The following is a 22,436-nucleotide window of genomic DNA, read 5'->3' as shown; positions in this document are numbered from 1 at the left end:
TAGCCCACTAGAAGGGTTGAACCTGATATGTGTGCTTGAAGTTTTGCAGGGCATTTGAAAACCTTGTGACAGCTCCCAAAAAAAACAAATAATGTTATCTTACTTTAATTGTTGCTTCTGTTAGAGGTTTGTATAGGGCCCGCAGGTCACAGGAGTCACAAAGATCGGTACCACCACAAGGGGAAATGGAGAGTCAAGACTCTAGTCGAGTCGATGTGATGACTCAGTCAGTCTCACTATCACATCACCTAACCTGCCCCTTGGCCTGACTCAGTCAGAGAGTGACAGTTAGGTTAAGCAAGTCACTCATGTCCCTATTCCGAACTCGCGCTGTTTCTATCCAGTCACTTTAGAGTCTTGACAACCAGCACCCACGCAGCTGGCATGAGTCTGACTCGACTCCAAGGCTGCATCAGTGGGGCTTTTACTGCAGTGCAGGGGCTGGTCAATAATTTGTGCCAGAGCCATCATGAATGGTAGCGTTTTTGCATGCTACCATATTGATGGTTGATAGTCCCAAACATGGTGGTACACATACTGCACCAGGCACCAGGTTCTCAGCTAGGGTAGGGTGCAGCAGGTGTGTGCTTACGTTTACACACGCGTGCTGTTAGCAGTCACTATCCAATCATGTCCAGCCACGCTGCGTGTGCTTCCAACTCATTCGCTGGGCGTCCTGCCCAGGCCCGCAGTAGATCAATCAAGGACTGCACCGGCTGCCCAGGTCACCACAGCAACGAGTGAGAAGAGTTATTTCTCCCACCCAGGCACAGCTTGCCGGCCATCATGATGTCTCTGCAGGTAGAGGTTCAGCACAGCACAGCAATGCAAAACTGCTCACACTATGGCTGCTTTCATGACACCAGAGCACTTGCCAAGGCTGAACAACAGCCAGGGGTCACAAGGAAGGTGGCAGGGGTCAAAACGGGTGGCTTATGGGTCGTGGTTACGACCCCGGGAGACCCCAAATTGACCGTCCTTCCTCTGTGCTGTGCCATTAATCAGTACTAGACTAGAAATCATATTACAGGAGATTCTATCATTGGCATTTAGGTTCTCATTAGAATCTCACTGTTAATTATGAAGATGTACTGTGGACATGGCATTTCCCTTCCAGATATTTGAACTGTCCCAATCCAGTGAAATCTGTAGGAGAAAAGCATGAGGAAACCAGGAATTATCAGGGGGATTGAATGCAAAATTGCTGATTCTCTAGGTCAACCCTCATTTTTCAGGGGAACTAAATAGTCCCAATTTGAATCAACTACTATCCCAGGTATTGGTAACTTCTGGGGAGGGAGGCCAAGTAAACAGGAGATAGACGAGGGAGCCATGGTTGTAAAATATGTTATGCTTATGTAATGTGTTGCTTTACTATGTGGTAGTGTTTCGTAGCATTTTCTTTTTACTAGACCAATTAGCTAAGCAATATTTTAATTGTAAGAATTTGAATACATTTACCATAATACTGCCAGCGGGACACCGGTGCTACAGCAATTCCACACTTGAATACTCCACTATTACTTCCGAGCACCATTGATGACACATAGCCCCCATAGGACTGCAGAAAACAAACCATGCAATTTATAAGCACTAAGAAGAAACAGGTTTTACTAACATGTCAGGAGCAATTTTAAATATAGGACTTACATTGTCATCATCAATTACTCTCTGGACAGTTCAAAGTATAGTATAACAGTTAGTACAATATAACTTAAAACAACCAAACTCAATTTCTCCATGTGACACTGAATAAAAGCTCATATGTGAACACATAGAAAAATTATCTTTTTCAATAAAAACTAATGGGTCTTAAATGTGATGAAAAATAATGATAAGTTAGTCCCCAAAATGCTTATTACACTTATTTAGTTATGCATGGCTACAGAATAAATCCCAATATATAAACATACATGTGAAGCCTGAAATACCTTTCGCTATAACTTCTAAACATGAAAAAATAGCAATAGCAAAAACCATGCAAACTGATCTTTGGAGTGTTACATTATCACCATTGTTGAAGTATGGGTTGGGAGGGGGTGTGAAAGACATGACCTGATCTCCTAAAGGCTTCACCTCTCATGAGTAATGATCCCTTCAGACACTCAACAAGATAATGAATAGCATATTACTCTCAGAATATAATTTTAGCAAGTCACCTTTTTCTGAGTTGACCCATACTTAATTTTTTTTAACCATATTTGGACTTTCACTTAGCTATTTGTATTACTGTACATTCTGGATGTGCCATTCAGAGTCACAGTACATGTGCACAGTCCTTGAATATTAACTTTTAAATTGGCTTTACACAATTGATTTACTTAACTTTACTGTAAGGTCATAGTACCATAGTAATCTGGCATAGGAAATGCAGCAGTGATGAGGGAGTTCAATTTAATAGGTCAATTGCAGTGTGCGTTTGCACAATTCACATATATCACTAAAGTGTATGCTTCCAAAGAACACCATTGTGCTCTGGCTAGGGTGCAGTTTTAAAACACTTCATTGACAAGGAAGTGGCAAAGAAACTTACTTTGATTTATGGGAAACCTATGTTTATATAAGGTTTAAGGCATGCTAAGTTCACCTTATAAATGATTGTCGGAAAGTGCCTCTTTTGACATGGTTAGTCCCCACTTTTTGTCAGATGTCTGATGTGATTTTGAGCTATAAATGCACTTGGTCCCTGCTAATCAGGTCCACAGTGCCAGATGTATTTCCCAAAACCTGTTCCATGATTAGCACAACTTCAGTTACCCATATAAGTTCCTAGTAACGGGTACTCCTGGTACCTAAGGTTTGGGTACTGAAGGGGGTCCTCTGGGGCTCCACCACTGGTTGTTTTTGTGCAGGGACTCCAAGGCTGTGCATGCTGCCATTGCAGACTGCATGAATTGTTGCAGAGAAATTTCAAGAGTCAACATGGCACACAGCCATGTGTTCCATGCCCCGATACACTGCATAGATATAGGAATGTCACCCCACTGCAGGCTTTTAGCCCTAAGGCAGGGTGCACTGTATCTTATGTGTGGGCATATCAGCATGAGCAAACATGCCGTACAATGTCCAGTCTATTATGAGATGTTGTAAGTGCACAGGGAAGCCATGACGAGGATTTGGGCTGGATTCTTGTCCACACGAGTTTCACAGCGCCATGATGGCTTCACTGGTTTCTAAGGGGTTTGGTACCAAACCTCATGTCTTAGTAAATCCTTCCTGATACCAGAATTATCAATAAATTCACACAAAAGACCCTTTTAGAGGGTCCCCGTTAAACCTACCAAGCCATGGTGTGATTTCTGACTCGTTTTCGCCAGCCTACCACTACCAGACATGCTTCTGAACTCATGGGGTGAGAGCCAGTGCTCTCAAAGGACAGAGACAAAGCCTGCTCTGGGCTAAGGTGCTTTACACCTCCACCAGGACAGGATGGCCTTCCTGGGAAGGAAGCTTCAAATGCCACCAGATCGTGGCCTCCGGAATAGGCTGACCTTCCTGGGCAGGAAGCTTCAAATGGCACAAGATAGTAGGGGAAACCAAGCCTCTTGTCCTGCTTCACTTTTGGTGAGAGGAAAGGTGGGAACATATGTTAGATTAGGAGTGTCCCCACTTGTCCTACACCACCCCTAGGGCGGGACAAGTGATCTGAACCCCTCTCCTGAAATTCCACCATCTTGGGATTGTGGGAAAACCTCCTATCTTTTCCCACAGGCCACTAGAGGGTGCAACTACCCTAAAGGTAGGACACGTTTTCTGCCCCTGGCACAGATCTTTCCTAGAGGGTACCCTGGGCCCAAAAGCTCAACTTCTACCTTAGGAGAAGGGTCTGGTATCTGATCTGTAGCTGGCTTCTTAGTCTGCTTGCCTTTTCTCTGGCAATTGATAACAAACATATCATGGAGAGGGTTCCCTTTGACTGGGGAGGGGTTGCTGGTCGAAAAGAGTCAGCAGTATCTTCATCCATTCCAGTTAATTGTTTGCATGGCAATAATTTGGAGGCCTCGTGCTGGGCTGAGTCAGAACTGAGAATCAATGCAGAAATGCTTGGAATCCTACACTGGGTGTTTGAGAAAACCAGAGCACCGATCGGAGTGCAGGGTGAAACGAGGTGCCAGAGTCTCAAAGAATGGCCCCGCCCTTCAAGAGAAAAGGCAAGCAGACTAAGAAGCCAGCTGCAGATCTGCTAACCAACCACCTAGAGGTTTTACTGAAAAGTCCATGAATTCCACCTAGAATTGACTCTGGGTTTTTTGGTGCTCCGTGAACATTATTTTATACTTACGAGTGATGACTCCAAAGCCCTGAATTAGGGTACCCTTCATGAGGTCATAAGACTTTTTCAGGCAATGCCAGGAGTCTATCCCTGCATTTTCCTGAGAATAGGCCCCACAAGAGAGGAGCCCAATTAGGTCTAGCTGCTTTTTTTGCTACAGAGGCTCTTTCAACTACAGTAAGCCATTTGGTGATTGCACTACCATAGAATACTTAGGGACAATCCCTATGCAGAGTTCTGAGTCATAAAAGCCTCCAATTTCCCTATTTAGTTGTATGCTGCCATGGGAGATAGGTCCTTGTTCTATTTCCTTTCTCTCTTTCTCTATTTCAAGGAGCTGAGCCTCTAACTGCAATCTCCTGGTCAATCTTTGTAGCATGAGATCCTCATTAGAGGGGACCTAAGCTATGTCTGAGGGGACTAACTTATATTTCATGGAATCATCCTCATTAGTAGGCTCCTCTTCCTCAGATTGAGCCACTAATTCTGAATTAGCTCTTTCAAAGCAAGCTATCTTTATCTCAGATATTCCTTTTTGGGACGTGTGCCTGTTTTGATACCACAGCCCTTACAGAGGGCCCTACATTCAGCATGGTTGAGGTCCATGTAAGGAGTCAGGTGGTGCTCCTGAGCTTGGCTATCGGAGTCAGCCACTAGTTTATTAAAGTTGAGACCTTTTAATGAAGTTAAGAAAAATAACTATACTAAAGCATAGACTTTTACATTCCTAACCACTTAGTTTCAGGGACTTAACAAAGGACCTGGCAGCTCATTTTAGAAATGTAGAAAAAAAATAGATCAATCAAAAAATTTGACTATCTGAAGACAATTTTTAAATTTACTCATGTGGTTACTAATTGACAAAGTGGTTCCAACAAATGCAAAGTGTTCTATTCCACTGCTGAACCACCAGTGCAGGAAACTGGCAGTCTGTACAGTGTACTAAAATGAAGTACACAATTTAGAGAGTCCGGAGAATCCCCACTGGGTATAGAGAGGTATAACTAGATAATACTAACTCTCTTTTTGTGGTAGAGTGGGGGAGATGTTAGGCTTATCAGAGGGTAGTACAAATCATTTGCTGTCCTCACAGAGGCAATAAACGAGACACACAATCAAGATTAAATACAAAACCGATTTGTAAAAATAACATTGAAATTTATATAATTTTTAAGACCAAGAACACAGTTCTAAGGTAATTACTTTCATAGATATGATTTTGCAAAGTTCAATAAATATATCAATTATTTGCACAATTATGCTCCATAGATAACAATGGGGAAAAAGCAGAAAAACGAATAAAAATTCAGGCAACGCTTTCATGAACTTTGCCTTCTCGTTTTAGGTCGATTTCAGGACCAGGTCCAATCATTCGGTAGGATAAGTTCAGGATCGGCTGGGACCACAGTACCAAGGGCTTTTAAGCTGGTGCGCAAAGATGAAGGGGGCTACAGACAAGCTGTGGCCCTTGGAACTTTCCTCTCTGTGGAATGCAACATACAACAGGAGTGCCACAGGGCTCGTCGCTAAGCCCACTGTTTTTCAACATTTATATGACCCCACTCATCTCCATGATAGCATCCTTTGGGGTTGAAGTTACGTCCTACGCAGACAATATCCAAATGCTCCTTTCTCTGGACAACAATTCCACAGATGCCGAACTTAACTTTTAAACGTTGCCTAGCTGAAGTCATCCAATAGATGAAGGACAACCTCCTCAGATGCAACACCGACAAGACCGAGACCCTACCCATAGGGAAAGATGTTTCATTTTGGATTTGTGATTGGTGGCCAGAGGGGACAACACCTCCGCCTGAAATGGTGAACAGAGCCAAACATTTGGGAGTACAATTCGATACTGCTCCCTCCTTCCTTCCACACGATGTAGCTGTATCAGGAACCTGCTTTAGCCTAATTAAATCTCTAAAAAGAAATCATTGATTTAATTCCACTCGCTGCAAGAAAATCAGTGGCATTGGCCCTGATTTTCTTGCGCCTTGACTACTGCAACAGCCTTCTGACAGGAGCCAACAAATCAACACTTAAAAGTCTCCAAGTGGTCCAACATGTGGTGGCACGTCTAGTTCTAAAACTTCCACAAAGGTCCTTGGTATCGGCTGTCCTGAAAGCCCTTCATTGGCTCCCACTGCATAAGAGATTTGATGAGACTAAAGCAGGTTCCTGATACAGCTACAGCGTGTGGAAGGAAGGAGAGAGCAGTATCCAATTGTACATTTTAAAATCCTCCTAATCTCCTTTAGAGCCATGCTTAAATTGGGACAAAAATACCTTACAGCAAGACTCACTCCCTACATCACAACCAGGACCCTTAGGTCCTCGTCAGTCAACCTCCTCAAATCACCCATTTGCAGATGTAAAACAAAAAGGGGAAAAACAGTGGCTGCCTTGGGAACCAAGGCCTGGAACCTGTTGCCAACTCATCTAAGATTGCTAAAAACAGAAACCCAATTTCGGAAGGCACTGAAAACCTGGGTATTCAGCTCCTCAGATGAATTCTGTCTTTCACTCATTTAGGATTCCTCGGGATGCCTCTCACCTCCAACTAGCGCCAGGATGCTCCTTTCGGAGTGTCAGTCAGCGCTTTATAAATACTGCATTACATTACATGAAAATGCACTACACTGAGATACTTACAGGTAAGCCCAGGGGGTCTACCTAGAGGAAGGAGGTCTTAAGGGCCTGGGGACCATGGAAGCAGGGCTGGTTGGCTGGTGGTGGGGTCCAGTGGGGACGGGTGCAGAGGGAAGAGGTCAGCTGGGCGTAATGTGTCTTACGGTCCTTATGGTTAGGAGCAGGAAACTTGGAGAGGAGATCTTGGGACAGCTGCGCCACTTAGGAAGTGGGTCTCAGGTCAGGTGTCTCAACGTCTTTCAATGGGTGCTTACTTCTGGTGATTTGGGAGTCTGGAGGGGACTCTTCCACTAGGTGTTTGACATTGAGGGTTTGGTACCCTGGGTATTGGTACGCCGCAGCTCCAGTAGGTCCTGGTGAGTCCAAACTTGTTTGAGAGACACATCCATCTCTCCATCACTGTTGTACCTTCTCTTGCTATGGTACTGCATTGAGGTTGTCGGGGAGCAGCAAGTCGACAAACCAGACTTCACAGGATTGGTGCCTGTGATGTGCAGGGGAGTGATACCTTCACTCCAAGGGAGCTTCTCAGGGATTTCATGGAGGCTGGTACTCAAGGGTTCCTGGAGTCCTCTCAGGTGACAAGAGGGGATAGCAGCAGCAATTGTCGAGTCCAGGAAGAAATCTGAAAGGAATTGGTGCCTTTTTCTTCTGCTGCAGGGCTTCAGTTTTTGTGCATGGGGTCTTCTTCATCCTAGGCTTCTCTTCGCCCATCGAATCTGGTGTTTGGGTCTCGGCGTGCCACCTAGATACTGCTGTTGCTGCACAGGAATGAGGTGATGTTAGTGGTTCCCACAGGACCTATTGGGAGGAGGGAATCCTTTACTCTGAGGCCAGAGACCCCAAATCTGGTCCCAAAGTGGTAATACCTCAAGCGTTTGTCGAATTCCTTGTAACCTTAGCCCATGACATCCCCTAGCTAGACATCTTGGTCACAACCAAAACATGGAGTAGGCTAATCAGCTACTTCTACTGGCCAGGGATGCACCAGAAGGTGAAGGAGTTTTGCAACTCCTGGCCCACTTGTCAGGCCATTGGCAAGACAGGTGGGTATCCACATGCCCCCTGAATTCTACTTCCAGGGTTTGGGGTTTCCTTTGAGAGGGCAATGATTGACATTGTGAGTTCCCTTAACCCTCCTACAGCAGCAGGTCACAGATATATTTTGGTGGTGGTGGATCATGCCACCAGGTATTTTGAGGCTATTCCCCTTAGGACCACAACTGCCCCTGTGGCGGCAAGTGCCCTCATTGGTGTGTTTACCAGAGTGGATTTCCCTAAGAATGTTGTATCAGATAGAGGTACAAAATTAATTTCTGGATAACTAAAACACATGTGGAACAAGAGTAGAGTGACCTACAGGTCCACTGCCCCAGACCATCCACAGTGTAATGCCTTTTCAAAAGATTCAACACGACCTTGAAAGGTGGGATCCTAAAAAGAAGGAGGGGAGGTCACCTATCTAATGGACCTTGGCTCTTGCAGTAACCACAAGAGGGTCATCCATGTAAACTGCCTCAACCCCTACTATCCAGAAGTACTAACATCAGCTTGTGTGCACTCAAGTTAAACTATTTCACAAACTATACCAAATATTCAATAATATTCTTACTTGGTGTGCACTCCCTGAAGTGGTTCCACCCTACCACCAGTTTAGAAAGGAAATACAAACTAGAGCAATATGTTCTAGACAGGATGCAAACTACCTGATACACTAAAGCATGAGTGTGTATTAATAATTCATCAAAATTTATTGGACATTTTTCACAATGGAAAAACAATATTGTTCATAATTAAAATCATATCTATACAGCGTAAGTGTTCAAAAATAAGGTGTTCAAAAAATAAACCATGAACAATATCCATCTTGTTGATGTGCTTCTTTTTATTAGTATGTGTGATGTAGATCCAAATCAAAATAGGTTTCAACAGCCCATTAATCAGATCATAAACAATGAGGTAGGACTTGTTCATTAATCCCAATGCATTTCCGGCATAACCAACACCCTTCGTCATACCAACTAATCCACCTTCTCACAGGAGGCAACTCAGTAATTAGGTATTCAAGGGGAAAGAAAGCACTGGAAATGTAGAGCTTACGATTAAACAGGTAAAACTGGACAGGAAACTTAACGTGTATTGATAAAGAAATTAAGTAAAGTAGGAACTTACCCAGCCCCAAATGGCTACTCTTTTTTCATCAATGAAGCCCATTCTAATGAATTGCCTAAAGAAAGTTTAACAACATTATTTATACATGCAGAAAAATAAAAACAGACCTGTGGGCTGGAAAAACATCCTAAATGTTTTTAACTTTGCATGAGTCTGAGTTAAAAAAAGTTACAAACAACATTATCCTACGCTGTAAAGCAGTAGTTCACGTATACACAGAAATTAGCTACATTATATCTTACAGTATTTGGTGCTTCCCTGACAAAATTGTAACATAGCATGACATGAAATTTCAAATTTAGTTTAACTCAAATTGATATGTTGAGCACAAAGCATTCAACCAAGGTAGTCTCATTGCACTATATTTATTCCACCAACACCACTTGACTCAAAAGTGAAAAATCAAATGTTCCTGTTGCCCTTATGTTACCAAACCCTGAGCATCCTACTTCAAGGCACTGTCTTATCACTCAGAAAACATGATTACTTTATCATAAACTTCTTTACAATGTTAAGAATAGAATGTTCTTCAAAGTGTTAATAACGACCCTAAAGGCTTCATCTCATTTAGAGGAGGGTGTGTAACAGGACCTCTGCCAAACAAATGCAGATGTCCTGACGTCCCATCCATGCCTTCCACTGTATCATCAGAGAACAGGGTAAGGCAAAGACCAAATGTTGGAGCCACACCATTGAGAACACCCTATTGTCAGACCTGATGCTGGTGGAAATAGTTTATTTTCTGTCCTAACCTAAATTATAATAAATCCACCTTGTTGGCATTACATGTTCGACCTGTCATCATGGGTTATTTCCCGCCAAAGGTACTCACACCACGTATGCTCGAGCCACTTTGGGGAAACATGACTGCAACAACTGAAGACCTGTTCCCACCTGGCATTGTCTACCAGAACAGAGATAAAGTGGCTGGCCTGACGATGTTTAAACAAGAATAAATACCTATAATCCATCAAATGACCTTGCTAAAACATAATATCACAGCCTGCATGCACGAGAAATAAAAACGACATTTAAATTTACAGAAGTAGAGCACACAACACAGACCATCATACGGAGTAACTGATTTGTTCATCTATTTTCAAAGCTGCATTTTAAGGCATAGAAGATAGATATCAAAATGCTCCACTCACCTTACTGCTGAGATTTGATCCTCCACCTCTACTGTTCCAAGTTTTCGATAGAGTGTATGCATGATGTGATCCCCTTGATAGCCGCTACCCCTTCCATCGAAGCTTGCCACAATTATGTTTTCTGTGCTTGCAAGATATGTTGCCCAATTGATTCTGAAAACTTGATCCACTTTTTGACTGCAAGGGCCAGCATACCTAAAATAGATTTTCAAAATGCTCATTACTTTGTTAATGTGGACTCTTAGTAAACATTTTGTATAATTACATCAGCTCTACATTGCCATGCTGGACATACAAGGCTAATCCTGGGATCACAATACTTTTTTAATGACTCATTCTTGTGCATTAGTGAAAGAGTCGGTACATGGGCAAATAAGGCAGTAGATTGGAAAATGATTGGTAGAAAAACCTGATCAAGGCTGAACTTAGAAATCTGCTCCTCGAATATGTTGGTGTCAGGTAAATACATATTGCACTACGTGTGTGAACAAGGTTTTATTTACATGTGGAGCTAAATTTAAGAGTATAATGTTGCCTCTGGTATATGATAGTGACATATAGATATACGAGCACATGGGAATATATGTGATGCTGTGTATAATCATATGAGGAGGTACATGGAAAAGTCATATGTCATCAGGGCATATGATGGCTGTAACTGAACAAAGAGGATCAGCCCAGGTTTATGAAGCTGGTCTTGGTTTATGATGGTGGCAATATGAATATTTGGAATTTTTTGGAATTTGGAAGTGGATTTGTAGAGCGCATAGCTACCCTTGGGCATCCCAGCGCTGACAGGACCTAGTTTTTTCCATGGGAAGGGAAGTTAACAGGGAGTTTAGGGGAAGAGCCAAGTTTTTAATTGTTTTCGGAAGGAGAGGAGGTTATGATCTCTCCTCATGGCTACTGGGAGGGTGTTCCATAGCTTTGGCGCATTGTAGGCGAACAAACGGCCGCCGGATCTGGCCTTTTTTATTCTTGGGATGTGAGCCAGGGCAAGTGCATCAGATCTTAGGTTTTTGGTAGACTGGTGTGGTTTCATCAGGGATCTGAGGATTGGGGGGCCCTTGTCGTGCATGATTTTGTGCGAGATGCAGAGCGTCTTGAAGGTGATGCGCTCTTTCACTGGGAGCCGATGCAGGCTTTTGAGGGCTGGTTTCGCCGAGCTTCTTGCTTTGGTTCCTGTAAGGGCTCTGGCTGCCGCGTTCTGCGCCACCTGAAGTTTCTGAATGACTGATGCAGGGGCTCCCAGGTACAGGACGTTACCATAGTCTAACCTGGAGTTAACCAGTCCCTGCATCAGTAACTTCCTGGACTGGAAGGGGATCAGGTGGAGGATCTTTCGGGCCATGCGAATAAGGCCGAAGCAGGTCCCTGAGGTTTTTCTGGCCTGGGTTTTAAAATTAAGGTCCTGGTCGAGCCAGATGCCTAGGCTCTTGACCTCGGTTTTTGGGGTCGGGTAGGTACCCATGCAGGGTGGCCAGGAGAGATTTGTGGGTAGTTTGTTCGGGTTGCCAAGGAAAAGGATCTCCGAATTGTCCCCGTTAAGCTTAAGTCGTGAGTCACACATCCATTGTGAGATACCTTCCAGACATCTGGCGAGATTTTCTAGGCTAGTGTTTGAATGATTGATGGACACCACCAGCTGAGTGTCGTCAGCGTACATCACTGTCTTGACGCCAAAAGGAGTGATAACGTCTTCGAGGGGGGACATATAAACGTTAAAAAGTGTGGGGCTGGGGCTGTGGCCAAGATGGCGTCGGAGTAAGACGTGCTTTCGAGTCGCTCCGGTGCCCGACCTGCTAAGCATTGTATAGCATCGCCTTCGGGGTGCCAATCGACTCTGAGACGCTCGCAGAGACCACCGGCACCGAGCGGAGAGGTCCGGTGTCCCCGACGAGATCCTAGGTGGCCGTACGGCGCCACTACGGGCAGTTCGTCACCCGGCCTATTACGCATCGGCCTTGCGTGCGGGAGAAGCCGGCCTGTGAGTGCAGTGGAGCCGGCGCCGGTTGGGCGTGGCATCGCGGAGCAGCGGTTCACTTCTGCCCCCTTATCACTGCCAGTGTTGCTCCGCACTACCGAGACACTGGGATGATCATGGGCGCTCTGCTGTAACGGACCGAAGATCTCAACGGACGACTGGCCACGTGGAGGGTGTGCCTCGGATCCTTGGCGAGGCTGGGCGGCATGGGCGCAGCTGCTAATGGACGGCGCAGGGACGGCTGTCTGCGTCCACTGATGAGACGGGGTGTCCTCCTCGTCCCTGCGAGAGTCCTAACACTCTAAGGTGGAGCCCGTGGCGTGCAACGACTACGGGTCGAAGTCATTGGCCCTGCGCGGTGGACCCAGGTCCGGCATGTTAGCGGAACTAGAGGCCTATTCTACCCTGTGGGCTGGCTGGCTGGGCCGCTCTGTCCTCTCTCCGGTGGCAGTGGACTGAGTTGAGGTTTGGCTGCCTTGGTGACCCGGTTGAAAGAGGCGGAGAACCCGGGCCTTATTGCCGGTCAACACTATCCCTGCATTGCTTTTTGGACTCTGGCCGCCATCTTGATCAGGTGACGCAGTTGCTCCTGAGCACCCTTCGTCCCCGGTGGGGGTGCGATAGCCTTGAATCCACGGCACGGCCGAGCCTCCGTGATGTATAACTTCCCGCGCAAGGAGAGGACGGTAAAGGACGGAGCACCTAAATCATCGCAGCCGCCATCTTCCCCAGGGGCTAGTGGTTCGTCTAGGCAATCGGACGAGGAGGCGCCCGCCACCAAGGCCTTCATGACGTAGCTGTTCGCCTCTATCAAGGAGGATATCTCCGAGCTTCGCGCCCAGCTAGCGTCGGATCTAAAGGAGGTCCAGAGGGATGTAGACGGCATTGGTGAAAGAGTGGCCACCCTGGAAGATCACGACTTAAGTGTGGCGAATGATGTGCACCAACTACAACAGGATATTATTCGCCTTACGGAGCAGAATTTGGACCTGCAGGCCCATGCGGAGGACTTGGAAAACCGCTCCAGGAGAAACAACATTCGCATCAGGGTGGTTCCCTGGGACGGTGAGGCTGGAGACTTGCGAGAGTATGTCCAGGCCCTATTTCTGCAGATATTGGATGAGGAGGACGTGCAGGAAATCAAAATGGACAGGGTGCACAGAGTTGGCCTACCCAGGTGAGGGGGTGGCCCCCCCCGGACATCCTCGTGTGTGTACATGACTTTCAGACGAAGGAGCGTATCCTCCGGAAAGCTAGAGTCATCACCTCCTTACAGTTTAGAGGCCATCGGCCGCAACTATTTCAGGACTTAGCGGCGTCCATGCTCCAGAAGAGGAGAGACTTCCGCCCAGTGACTGCTTTTTTGCGGGAGTGAGGTTCCGTGACAATTGTAAGTGGTGTTTTCGACTCGCACGAATATGGTCGAGTCTGGTATCTATGAACCGCAAATGACGAGTTTAGTAAGTGTGCGCAGTTTCGCTGTGCTAACTTAAACCGTTCGTTTGTTATGTGGGTTTTTCATCTGTACCCACGGGTTCCATTTTAGATACGGCATCCATTTTGTCTCTTGCCCTCAAGTAGCCAGCGAACGGACGTTGTCCGCTTCGCGACCCTGGGACTCCCAAGATATTTGCGGAAGACACATGTCCTTTGTAAGTGTCTTTATGACGAGGGGGATGATACTGTAATGCAGATGGCCCCGCTCGAGGCTCATCTTGCCGTGCCGGTTTATTGTCTCAGCCGTGCATCTCATTAGGCACGTCCCTTTGATGCCTGTATCTCGTGTTTCCCGATACCTCCCCTTTTACACCCTTTCCAATCTCCCCACTGTCTCCATCTTCCTCTGCACCTGTCCTTGTTCCTATTTCGATCTGTTTTACTGCTGATTGGAATGTACTAATGGTGGGAAGATGGGTTTTTACAGTTGGGAACCGCCAAATGTTTCCGCACTTATGTTCCGGACCTTGTGTGTATCAAAGTGACCAAAGCGACCCATCTGGGGGATAATTGTGGGAACCGGGTTGTAAACCTTTGTCTGCTATGCAAACCTATGGGAAAATTGTGTATAAAAGGAGCGATCCACAGAACCAATTTGAAGCAGTCTCCCCAAGTTGCACGTGTTGTACTTGTCGTGACTTCTGTGTTCCCTGCAGTAAATAAACCTTGAATCTTTGACGCCGAAGGAAGTGTCCCGTGTCTCTGTCATTCGTACGCCGGAACAGGTAACCTACGAAGGTTTCAGGTGTTGTCCCCTGGCACCGCTGGGTCTTAAAGAACCCAGTCCTTCAGTTGGCGCCCTCGTGGGGCTGCATCAGTGGTACCGGTCCAAGCCCGACGATCGTGAGGAACTTCGTGTGAAATCTCCGAGGGAAGGTGCACTCCGCTTCATCGATCCTGTTGTCGAAACAAGTGGCCCGAAGACTTTTCCCGCGAAGATTCCCGCCTCCTGACGGCTGCGACGGACTGCTGCCCTGACTGTAGACCTGTTTTGGCGCCTGGCGTAGACCTTGGTATAGCGAGACGACTGACGGGCCTTCCTGGTGACGCCATCGATCTTTGAGTTAAGTATTTGTGGGTCGCTCCCAGAGTCCTTGGTTGTTGACACTTTAGCGAGTGTTTTTTGTTGTTGACGCTGTGTGAGTGTTTTTGTCGGTGACACTTTGCTAGCGTACTTTGTTGTGTTATTTGACGACTGCAGACGCCAAAAACCGAGGGTTTTAGCTCTTTGCTGGGACTTGGTAAATCCCGTAACCCTTGAAGTTTGTGAAACTCGGCTAGTGTGCAAGATGCCTGGTCGTAGTACTTTGTTCAGTTGTTTCAGACCTTGTGGTGTGGATTCCCGACTGGAGGACTCGTGTCCGATACCTCCGGTTGGAACTCCGACTTATGAACTGTATAGTAAACATGGGCTAGGCCCGATTACCTTTAATGATTATTGGATTCGCTATACAAAGAAGGACGGTGTCCTTAGTTGGCCACCTCATGGCAGTTTTGAGACCCCGATCATAGATAACCTAGAGGCTAAATTGTTCGAGAAAAAGTCAAGGCCGGCCATGTTTGATGCCTTTCGGTTGTGGCGCAAAGAAGCCCGACAGAAAGAAATCAGACAGACTAGACGTAATCAGAGAGATAATGTTGCTACTATTGTAAAGAAAGCAGAGCAATTTCAGCATGATAAGGAGGTTAAGGAAAAGGAAGTGTTTGATAGACTACAGCGTATGTCCATAGATAAATGTTATCCCGCTTTGCCTACGGAGTCGGATAGGAAGGAAGAAGCAGTTGAGGATCCTTTAATGTCTTATCTCATGAAGTCACCACCTCCGTATGTACAGGGTACCACAGCCCCTGTGGTTCCTCCTGTACCTATTCTTTCACCTATTCTTCCTTTACCTGTTCCTCAACCTGCACCCGTCCTTCCGACTGTTCCTGCTCCTTTGCATGTTGCTATCCCTACTGCTCCTCCGCTTCCGCATACTCCTGCTCATGCTACTGCTCCTGCTTTGTTAACTCCTGCTGTTGCTACTGTCTCTACTCCTTCACTTGTTAGTCCTGTGTCCTATACTTCTCCCTCTACTCGTAGTCGTAATTCTCCTCTTGCGGCTAGCTTCTTCCATTCGCTCGGACCTGTTCTTGGATCTGCTGGTTCCGATGGTCCTCAGAGACGTAGTCAGCTTCCTGGTAACAGTGAACGCGCTTCGCTATATAATATGGCGATGGGTTGGATGACACATCCTCTTAGAAATCCACCCCGTGTTGTACTCGACACATTTTGCCAATTCAATATACCTACTCAGAGATTTGTGTTCGAGGAAATGTGTAAGGTCCTTCGCGATCAGATATCGGCTGATGCACCTGACGAGGTGCTGACCGCTTTGTCTGATTTGCAACTTCAGTTCTCGACTGGACTGATAGTGGATACCAACGTTCGACGTGCTGTTGAGCGGTTGCTATCTTTTCGTCCCACTCCTATACCTAAAGCCTTGTTTGTTGAGGATGTTGAAAGACAGCCTGATGAGTCTGGTCAGTTTCCCATGCGGGAAGTTCCACCAGTGTGGATGCCAGGCGATGCTACTACTCAACCCCCGACCTTGCCACATTTCCAGAGAGTATGGATACATCTCCCATGGAAACGCTCAGAAGTGTTACAGGTAAAGCAATCTTTGCCTGACCCTCGCAAAAATCCTGCAGGGTATTATAAAGAATTGTCGCAGCTCGTAGATGCTACGGTAATGAATCTTGCCGATATCGACATGTTGTTCGGAAATGTCGTACCGCAACCGGTATGGGCTAAGATTCGTCAGGAGAACCACCCAAATGAATTAGGTGGCGATTGGGCTGCTCTTCTTGCGGCCGATACGCGACAAGATGGTGGGGCTAAGCCTGAACAACTTATTACTGCTCTCCCTCAAAGAATAATTACGTTAATGAAAACTCTTATGCCAGCTATGAGAGTGAATTGGGACAAATTGTTGGCTTGCAAACAGAAGAAGGACGAGAGTGTCTCCGACTTCTTTACGAGATTCGAGGAGGCATTTATCGACCACAGTGGTCAGGATATGAGCACTGAGGGTGGTCAACGGTTGTTTGTGGATAAATTTGTTTCGAACTTATTGCCCGATTTGAGCAATAAATTGAAGAATTCAGAAAGTGCGTGGGCCGTTTCTACTTCAGCCCAAATATTGGCTACAGCACAATATTACGAGAATAGAGAGAAAGAAGAGAACGACCGTGCCGATAAAAAGACGAAAGAGCTTAAAACTAAAGTGTTGTTGCAGCAAGCCTATCCTCCGCGTTCGAATCAGAATGCTTCGCAACAAAGTAGATCGCAGCCGCAATCGAACCGATCACAATCTCGTAATGACTCCTCTTCCCAAAGATCCTCGTTAGGGTACAATCAATGTGCCTATTGTCGACAGGAGGGTCATATCAAATTCAATTGTCCTGTTTTAAACGATCGTAATAGTGGTAATTCATCTAGAGGAGGTCGTGGTGGTTCTCAGCAGACATCACGCGGTAGAGGTCGTGGTGCTCAGAATGACCGATCAGATAACTCATCAAAATCCGATAATTGTTTCAATCAACGTGGATCGTCGCAAGGACGATCTGCGCAGTACAATGTAGACGATTATTACGTCGATCAGGGAACTGACGACAGTAATTACTAGGACAGCCATAGACAAGGAGAGGGAGTGGTATCAGTTCCGGTTGATCAGAGAGGGCCTTACGTCGCAGTTGCTACATCGGGCGTCGTTGAGCCTTTTCTGTTGGACACTGGTGCAGCGAAAAGTTCCATAAAGCATTCGAAACTCCCTGGCGCACCTTTGTCTGGCTTAACAAATGTTTCCGTTGGATTCTCTGGCGCCCCCGTTAGCAATCCAGTTTCACGCCCTTTGCCCCTTACAATTGGGCCTCGTGAATTAGAAGCTCCGTTGATTTTGACTACGGGTTGTGGTGAAAATCTTTTGGGCCTGGATTTGCTTAAACGTTTGTATGCGACTCTGTATTATTCTCCTGCGGGTGTAAAGCTTACGTTGGGAGAGAGGGTTGTCTCTCCTATGTATTTGTCTCTCGATAAGCTTCCACCGGAATTGAGTTCTCTTCCTGCATCTTTGTGGGCAACAGGTCCCAATGACGTGGGCCTGCTTGACATCTCCCCTTATGTTGTTCAGTTGAAATCTAATGTGCGGCTGCCACGTATTCCCCAGTATCGTATCTCTCTTGATGGTGAACGAGCATTGTTAGCGATCATCTATGATTTGATCGAGAAAGACGTTATTGAGGAAACACGGGGAAACGTGTGTAACAGCCCTGTACTGCCCATTCTTAAACGTACTGATCCTTCGAAACCACCTGTTTATCGTTTTGTTATCGATTTACGGGAGGTGAATAAAATTGTGATTCCTCAGTTCCCCGTTGTGCCTGACATCACAGCGCTTCTGACTCTGATTCCAGCTTCTGCATCGTGGTTTTCGTTGATTGATTTAAAGAATGCGTTCTTCAGCATTCCCATTGCAGAAGAGAGCAGAGACCTTTTCGGTTTCTCTCTTGGTGGACGCAGCTTCCGGTTCAAACGCGCTCCTCAGGGCTACTGTGAAAGTCCATCAACTTACAGTCAAGCCTTGAAGGGTCAACTGGATGCGTTTAGGTTGCCGGCTGGTGCGGCCTTAATCCAATACGTCGACGACTTATTGGTAGCTGCAGATACTCAGGACATTTGCAAAATTGCTACGGTGTCGCTGCTGCAACATCTCTGCGAGTTAAATCACAAGGTGTCACCTTCTAAACTCCAATATTGTTGTCAAGAAGTAACCTATCTAGGTCACTTATTGTCAAAGGAGGGAAGGCGGTTGACCCCAGCGAGAATTGCAGCGATTGCGCGAATGGCTGTGCCAACAACCCAAAGAGATGTGCGTGCCTTTCTAGGTATCACGTCGTATTGCAGGCAATGGATTCCAAATTTTTCATTGCTGGCGAAACCATTGGTGGCTCTTACGTGTAAGGATGTTTCAACTCCTTTACCATGGACGGAGGAATGTCAGAAAAGTTTTTCTGAATTACGTGATTCATTGTGTTCGGCCCCTGTGTTAGGTACTCCTGACTACAGTAAGCCGTTTACATTATATGTTCACGAGAGGGAAGGTTGTGCTTTGAGCGTCTTAACGCAACCTTTTGGTGGTAAGCAACGTCCATGTGCATATTTTTCCTCGACCTTGGACCCGGTAGCTAGAGCATTGCCGAGTTGTTTGAGAGCAACAGCGGCAGCTGCGGTCTCCATCCGACAATCAGCAGGATTGGTCATGGATAATATGCTTACGGTGATGGTTCCGCATGCAGTTGATACTCTTTTAAATCGTACGAAAACTCAGCACTTGACGAGTGCGAGGTTGTCAGGGTAAGAGTTGACGCTGTTGGCAAGCCACATTCAAATAAAACGTTGTAATGTTCTGAACCCGGCAACTTTGTTACCAATTAGCTCAGAGTCAGATGAAATAACAGAACACGACTGTTATTTGAGGACAGAGGAGGAAACAAAAGGTCGAGTGGACCTTAAAAACACTCCTTTGGAAGACCCGGATGGAACACTGTATGTGGATGGTTCATGTTTTAAACTGCCGAATGGCGATGTGACTACTGCATATGCTGTTGTAACGTTGAATACTGTTGTTGAGACTGCACGATTGAATCAGAATTCTGCCCAAGCTGCAGAGCTGATCGCTCTCACTAGAGCGTGTGTGTTAGCAAAAGGGAAACGTGTGAATGTGTTTACCGACAGCCAATATGCTTTTGGCGTCGCACATAGTTTTGGACGATTGTGGAGAGAGAGAGGTTTTCTAACATCGCATGGTACGAAGATTCAGCATGGCCAGCTTGTAAATGATCTTTTGGATGCACTTACGTTGCCTAAGCAGGTAGCGATTGTTAAATGTAGTGCGCATCGTAAAGTGACGGATGATGTTGGTCGTGGTAATGCTTTTGCGGATGAGACTGCTAAGGAGACTGCTTGAAACCTTAGCACTCGAATGTATGTGACGAGTTCGGTTAGGTGGCCTACAGAATCGAGTATGTGTGAGGACACTATCGAGAGTGTGAAAGCAATTCAGAATGAGGCCACCGAGACTGAAAAGACGAAGTGGAAAGAAAGTACGGGAAAGTTGGATGCGAATGGTTGTTGGATTGATTTATCGGACCAGAAAAGATGGATGTTGCCTGATGCGTATGTGCTAGCTGTTGTGACTATGGCGCATGGGTTAGCACATATTAGCACGAAAGGTATTTGTAAGTTGTTGTCTCCTGTGTGGAAGAATGATGGTATCACGAAATGTGCTGAACGCTTGGTTAAGAATTGTATGGTGTGCATGTTGTACAATCCTGGTAAGGGAACCCCAACTCCTCCTGGTAGTTTTGCTCCCCCTTCATGTCCCTTTGAGGTGATTCAATTGGACTTCATCCATATGGAGCGATGCAATAACTTGAAGTACGTTTTAGTTGTGGTTTGCGCATTCTCCCGATGGATCGAAGCCTACCCTCTTAAGGACAACACTGCATTGTCAACTGCGAAAATCCTACTGAAGGAATACTTTCCTCGGTATGGAATGCCTAGAGTTGTGTGGTCGGATAACGGAAGTGAGTTTGTGGGGAGTGTGATGAAGAGTGTGTGCAAGGGCCTTGGAATTAATCAGAAATTCCATAGCGCCAATCATCCCCAGTCAGCTGGTTTGGTTGAAGGGTACAATGGCACCCTTAAACTGAAGTTAGCGAAGATTCAGGCTACGACTGGTCTCTCGTGGCCTGACGCTTTACCCTTAGCATTTTTGTCAACAAGGGCAACCGTACACTCCCGAGTAGGGCTCAGCCCCTATGAAATAGTGTTCGGTCGTCCTGCAAATGTTTGGGGGGTCCCTAGGCCGGGTACGTTCTGTGATCTTGAGTATCCAATGTTGATCGATTATCTTCATGACTTGACTGCTAAACTGAGGTTAATTCACCAACAGGTTTACGAAGCACTGCCGACGCAGACGGAGGGTCCAGGCCACCAGCTCCAGCCCGGAGATTGGGTGGTGACGCGAAACTTTTCGCGCAAGAACAATTTGGATCCCAGGTTCACTGGACCCTTCCAGGTCCTCCTTGCCACGAGAACTGCCGTTCGTCTTGAGGGGCGGAAGAATTGGGTGCATGCCACCCACACGAAAAAAGTCCCTATTCCGTTGCCAGCAGACTCGTGGGTGAGGAGAGGCATTGCATCAACTGAAACCGAAGGATTGCCGGCGTTTGTACCTTTCAGTGACGCACAACCTGTCGGAGAATCCTCAGTGCAGCAAAAAGACACTGTTGAACATTTGTCATCAAAAGACTCAAGACCAGAACATTCAGCTGATCAACAGGACGCTGTCCCTTTGACGGATCCTTTGTTTGACGAACAGACACGTCCTGGGAAAACCCGATACTTTTTGCGATCTAGCACCAGAGACTAATAAAAAACCCTGTTCTGTCCCTTGACAATTGCATTATCCCGTTTTCCACGATCAGTTTGAACATTCGTATCATTGTAATTATTTTTGTATATATTCATTGAGTTTCGTTCCTCATACTTTTTGCCTCCACAGCTGAGAGACACTTCGCATACATAATTGTGAATAAAGGCCGTAGGGCCGCGCGTGTACTTCCTTCTGGTTAGTAGGTCTTGACACTAGGTTAAAGACCGTCGGTTCCTGGGAACTCCTAGGGATTGACTACTGCTACACAGAACGAAGTGCGTCAAGAAACGTTGCGGACGGTCGTAGGGAATGGCATTTTCGAAGCTGATGGACTTGGAAGGAGCTCAGGTGCAAAGGTTCAAGTTACAACAACTTAGTCGTACCAAATGTTTTATATTCCAAATATTCGTATTGTTTTTGACTGTTTCTGCATTATTGGCGGGTGGGGTGTATTACACGATGTTTTACTTCTTACCTTCTGCCATACCTACTCCTACCCCTGATCCTAAAATCACCTCCACTGTTTCTCCTCATTCTTTTCATATTTTACCTGAACACGAGCAGGCTAGACGTGCAGAATTCCGCAACAATTCCTTTATTCAGCTCCTTCATCAGCATCAGTTAGTGGTTAACACTACTAATTGTTGGGTGTGTGGGTTGATGCCACATACCACGGATAAGGGAATTCCATATCTGGTGTTACCGTATAGTTCCCAAGGGTCTGCTCGAGCATTTCAAACAATGTTTCGAAGTGCACTAGGTTTCCACCCCATTCGAGAACCACGTTCCGCCTACTCTGGTCCTACCTCGTATCAAAAACCTTTGTCTATAGCAATAGAGGATTTAGATAGCGATATCTATGATCCCTCGCTTATTCCAGAAGAAGAGGTACAAGCCTATAGGGTCCTGAGTAGAGGCGAGTATAGTGTGTTCACTAGTGAAAAACAGCTTAAAAGTTCGCCTCTGATATGGGTCGTACCCCACATTGGTAATTTTTGTCTAATAGGTCGTGGCCGAAGATCGAAAGCCCGACTTGGAGAAAGTGCTTGCACTGAAAATTACATTCTGCCGATGGTCTCGTCCCCTGTGTTTCTGGCTGCCAAGGGTACATACTTTATCTGTCATGATCGTGCGTATGCATGGTTGCCCTCTGACTTCATGGGCTCATGTTTTATCGCAAACTTGTTGCCTCCGACGTTCACTGTAGATGCAGATTATCACAAGACTAG

The 22,436-nt window shown here is 46.1% G+C and overlaps 1 protein-coding gene across 4 annotated transcripts in view; it reads right to left on the bottom strand.

The window, feature by feature from the left end:
* LOC147731545 (dipeptidyl peptidase 4-like) overlaps positions 1-22,436 on the bottom strand; it is a 688,588-nt gene that overhangs the window by 46,429 nt on the left and 619,723 nt on the right. For all 4 annotated transcript variants that reach the window (XM_086956608.1, XM_086956609.1, XM_086956611.1 and 1 more), the window contains 3 exons: positions 10,249-10,443; positions 9,098-9,152; positions 1,462-1,561 (listed from right to left, as the gene is read on the bottom strand). In XM_086956608.1, coding sequence (XP_086812734.1) covers positions 1,462-1,561; positions 9,098-9,152; positions 10,249-10,443 — 350 coding nt within the window. The remainder of the gene's footprint in view (positions 1-1,461; positions 1,562-9,097; positions 9,153-10,248; positions 10,444-22,436) is intronic.

The sequence above is a fragment of the Lissotriton vulgaris genome, chromosome 2_1 (assembly GCF_964263255.1).
Source record: "Lissotriton vulgaris chromosome 2_1, aLisVul1.2, whole genome shotgun sequence".
Lineage (NCBI taxonomy): Eukaryota > Metazoa > Chordata > Amphibia > Caudata > Salamandridae > Lissotriton > Lissotriton vulgaris.
Note: the sequence above shows the minus strand (reverse complement) of the source record. Positions and strands in the feature narration are given on the sequence as shown.